General features: G+C 45.0%; 1 protein-coding gene across 1 annotated transcript in view; it reads right to left on the reverse strand.

Annotated features, from left to right (window-relative positions):
* SLC24A3 (solute carrier family 24 (sodium/potassium/calcium exchanger), member 3) overlaps window positions 1-4467 on the reverse strand; it is a gene marked incomplete at its 5' end in the record, with an annotated part of 57939 nt that overhangs the window by 11227 nt on the left and 42245 nt on the right. Inside the window, 2 exons of the mRNA XM_008937844.1 lie at window positions 2048-2160; window positions 2993-3107. Coding sequence (XP_008936092.1) covers window positions 2048-2160; window positions 2993-3107 — 228 coding nt within the window. The remainder of the gene's footprint in view (window positions 1-2047; window positions 2161-2992; window positions 3108-4467) is intronic.

Genomic DNA, 4467 nt, shown 5'->3' on the forward strand with positions numbered 1-4467 from the left:
CATTGTTTCCTTTTGTCACTCCTATATTCAGGAATAGGGAAGATCCAAGGAACTACAGGCTGATGAGCCTGATCTCGATCACTGGGAAGGTGATGCAGCAAAAAATACTGGGAACCACTTCTAAACATAGGAAGGACAAGAAGGTGATTGAAAGCAGACATAGATTTATGAAGGGGAAATCACGTTTACCCAGCCTGATAGCCTTCTGTGATGAGGTGGACTTGTTGGATGAGGGGAGAACAACAGATGCTGTGTATGTTAGCTTTAGTGAGGCTTTTGACACCGTCTCTCAAACACCTCCTCAAGCAGAAGAAGAGCAGACTCAAGAAGTGGACAGCAGAGGGGACTGACAATTGGTCGAACAGCTGTGCTCAAAGCCCAGCTGGAGGCCAGTCACTAGTGGTACACCCCAGGGGTCAATACTGCTTCATCTCTTTTTTAATGAACTGGACAACAGGGCAGCAAAGTTCTCAGCCAATACAAAACTGGGAGTGGGGGCTGATGCACCAGAGGGGTGTGCTGCCACCCAGAAGGGCTCGGGCAGGCTGGAGACATTTGCAGGCAGGAAACTCAGGAACACGGACAAAGGGAAATGAAGAGTCCTGCACCTGGGAGGGAACAACACTGTGTACCAGCAGTGCTGGGCCTGAGCAGCTGGAGAGCAGCTCGGCAGAGGAAGACCTTGACCTTGGTGGACGCCAAGCTGAAGTCCGCAATGCACCCTTGTGGCATGGAATACCAACAGCATCCTGGGCTGCATCAGAAGAAGCACTGCCAGCAGGTAGAGGGAGATGATCCTTCTCTACTCAGCACTGGTGAGACACATCTGGGGTGCCTGGCACAGCTCTGGGCTCCCCAATACAAGGAAGATATGGACTTCCAGTGAAGGCCCACAAGCATGATTTAAGGGACTGTGGCATCTGACATAGAACGAGAGGCTGAAAGAGCTAGGACTGTTCAGCCTTGAGAAGATTCAGGGGGACTTACTGATAGATATAAATACCTGATAAGAGAGGACAGAGAAGGTGCAGTCAGACTCTCATGAGTGGTATCCATTGAAAGGACAAGAGGCAGCACATAGTTTTAAATACAGAAATCCCACGTATACGTAAGAATGCTTTTTTGCTGCGAGACTGGTCAAACACTGGACCAGGCTACTGAGAGTGTCTGTGTAGTCTCCACCCTTGCAGGTGTTCAAGACCCAAATGGACATGGTCCTAAGCACCCTGCTCTAGCTGATCCTGCTTTAAGCAGAGGGCTGGGGACTAGACAATCTCCAGACATACTTGCCAACCTCAACAATTCTGTGATTCTCCAGTCTTTTAACTTTGCATTCACCCAGTGACTGTAATCAAGAATCTTTCCTCTCCCACACTGCTGCCTGAGTGGTGTCCACCTAACAGAAACAGCAGCTTCCCTCTAGGACTTCACGGCATCTCCTGCTCCTCCTTCCCAGAAGAGACCTTGCAACAACTTTGTGGGAGAGGTTCTTTTAGCATTTGGGAAGTAAAGGACAGTTTTGCTGGTGGGTATTTTTTTTCTCAAACAGCAAAGCTCTGCAGTGTCTCCTGATCATAGTTATGCTCTGAAATATCATCCAGTTATTTAACGGCTTCTTTCACCTTCCAGTGTATTAACAATTTAGTAACACTAGAATTCTTCTTACCAAAAGCTGTACAGGTCTGGCTCTATCCTTCACTTTCCACCAGTATGTTTATCCCCTGTGGCTTAATAAAAACAGGATCATTCCCCTTATTTGGAATATATTCAAGTGTGTGAAAATACAGTATACTCTAGCGAGTTAGCTTATTTCAGTACAGCCTTTAAGAAGGAGATGGAAATACTTGTCCTCCAAAGGATGGGGAATGTCCACTGACAGGAACTGCTACTTCTCCCAGAGTGTAACAGAGCAAACCTGTTTGTTTCTTCAAGAGCAATCCACAGAATTTTGGACTTTTTTTTTTCCCCAAGATAGATACGTTTTATAAAAAAAAAGTCATTAATTAGTTAACTATAAAACAATCACACGAACAAATGCAGGACTTACGTATGATCCATAATTCACTGCTAGGGTCTGCAAAGCCCATGGGAGGCCTAGGCCTATTAAAATATCAAAAACATTGCTTCCGATGGAGTTGGACACAGCCATATCCCCCATACCTGAAGGAATAGAAACCATGTACCATCAGACATATCTCAGAGAAGTCTTTCAACTTCTAAACAGGAATACATCAAACTGAGCTAATCCAGACAATTTCCATGGATTAAGACAAAGAGTTATGGGAGATCCCCCTCACCCCATCCCTCTCCTTTCCCCTTCCCATCATACAAGACCATACAAGGAGGGCTGAAGAGGCTGAATCCACCTTCTAGGACCACCTGAGAACTTCCCTAAACTAATCCTGTGGGGACCCTGGTCACTGGCTGTGCTGGCTGTGACCCGCTGGCACTCGTGCCACCCCCCTGGGGTTTTTGATGCTTTGCTCTAACCGTGACATATGAGTTTCTATACTGGTCTGGTTAGATTGGGCCTTCAGCTAGTCTATTAAGTAATTGGTTGTTTCAATGAAGTGCCATGTGTTTTGTTCCCCAAAGCAGTACTGGCAACTTTCATTTTTCTCTTAAAACACCTCCTGCTGGAGTCACAAGAAGGAAAAAAAAGTTTTCCTTAAATACAGTAGTATCTTCTAGTTCTTATGGAAAGTGACCTTGAAAACCCTTATGCCACATTCTAAACAATTCTACACCACTGATACTTAAGAAAAACGTTGTGACTTTTGGGGAAGGCTTGAAGTTGACAGTAGTGCCAAAACTTGTCCACACTGCCTTTATGAATCTGTTAGCTGGTCTGCAATAGCAACACAGCTAATTTCCTTCTGTTTGTGTTACAAGTGTCCGCCTTGGGAAAAGGGCTCCCTATGCTTTCACCATCAGGACATATCTGTGTACACGAGGAAACGTTTCCATGGGTGTATCACTGTGCTGAACCTACCTTGCCTTGCTACGATAAGACTTGCCATGCAGTCTGGCACACTGGTTCCGGCTGCCAAGAAAGTGATGCCCATGATCACATCTGGAATTCCCAGTGTGTAGCCAATGATTGTCACCTAAGGAGAAGAAATAAATTGTCAAGCTGTTTACAAGAATTAAAATCAGGGACCAGCTTGGCCCTATTCTGCAAGATGCCTTGAGACAGTTTATTGCTCAGTGCAGACACACATTTCAGACAAGAGAAGCAATAACAGGATTTTTTTGGTACTTTCAACACCTGGCAGAGGACAGCATTCACCTGCTATGTACCCTCTTTGGTTAGCTGCTCCACACCTTTCCACAATTTTCCTGACACTAACCTGGAAAAGAGACTATACGGTGGCCTGCTACCTTGTCTAACAGCCTATTGCTCTTGGCTGAAGTCTCTAGACATTCCTATATAAAAATAATGGCTAAGCAGACAATGAAACAACCCCAGGGTTCATTATATTATGAAAATGCTATATGCAAGGTCACAGTCACAAGTGACTATGAACTATTCCTACTGGCAGAGAGGAGATGCCTTTAATTTCCTGTTTCCTTTGTTATGCAGTCTGTGACAAATTAGCGCTCTTCAAATTGATGAGTATTTTTAAATTTTGGATGCCTTTGCCTACTGATGCCCATTTCCTATCATCCACATCAATTGCTCTGCTGAACTCTCCACAGCGTACTCCTAGAAACATGAACCATACGTTAGAAGCAGCACAGTGACCTCGTGGGCTTTGGTATTTCAGCTATGGAAAGCTGGAATAGCTTTTTTTTAAAAAATTTTTTTGAAAAAGCATCTCATCTTTGCAGATGTGCTTCTCCATCTAGGTGTTTCATAGAAGAAAACACCTAACTTTCTATTTCTTATTCAGGGAAACAAGGGATATTGAAAATAAAACCCAATAAATCTCCCTCTTCTGTTACTGCTTTGATTGGTTTGCAGGGAAAAGCCTGGCATTCATTTTTGCATTTAGTAGAGGAAGGAACTGTGAAGGCAGTGAGGACTTTTTTCCTGCCTGCCCCTTCCCAGCAGGGAAGCAGCAGCCAGTGCTTTGGTGAGGTACCTCTGTGATCTCCAGGTCCCATGCAGAGAGATCATGAATCATGCGCTCTGCCGCAAGCACAGCGGCCCAAAACCAGGCTCATTAACCCCTCTCTTGAAGCCAAGGTCCCATCACTGCCTGATTCTGCTTAAAAGTCCAGACCGGCCCAAATGAAGCACAATCTGTGCTGCAGTAAGACTGCAATCCTAAGGAGGACAAACTTACACTTTTCACCCACACATACCATGTAACGAGGCCAGCAGCAAGCTAAGAGGTGCAATGACCCAGTCAGTGCTCAAAACTCCCCTGTGAACAGGCCACCATGCTTGGATTTCCTTGTGTTCATTTTATTTTATCCCCTTCCACCTTTATTAGGACAATGAGGTAGAATTAAGTTCCTGCT

This window comes from Merops nubicus, unplaced genomic scaffold, assembly GCF_000691845.1.
Source record: "Merops nubicus isolate BGI_N331 unplaced genomic scaffold, ASM69184v1 scaffold9513, whole genome shotgun sequence".
In the NCBI taxonomy this organism is placed as follows: domain Eukaryota; kingdom Metazoa; phylum Chordata; class Aves; order Coraciiformes; family Meropidae; genus Merops; species Merops nubicus.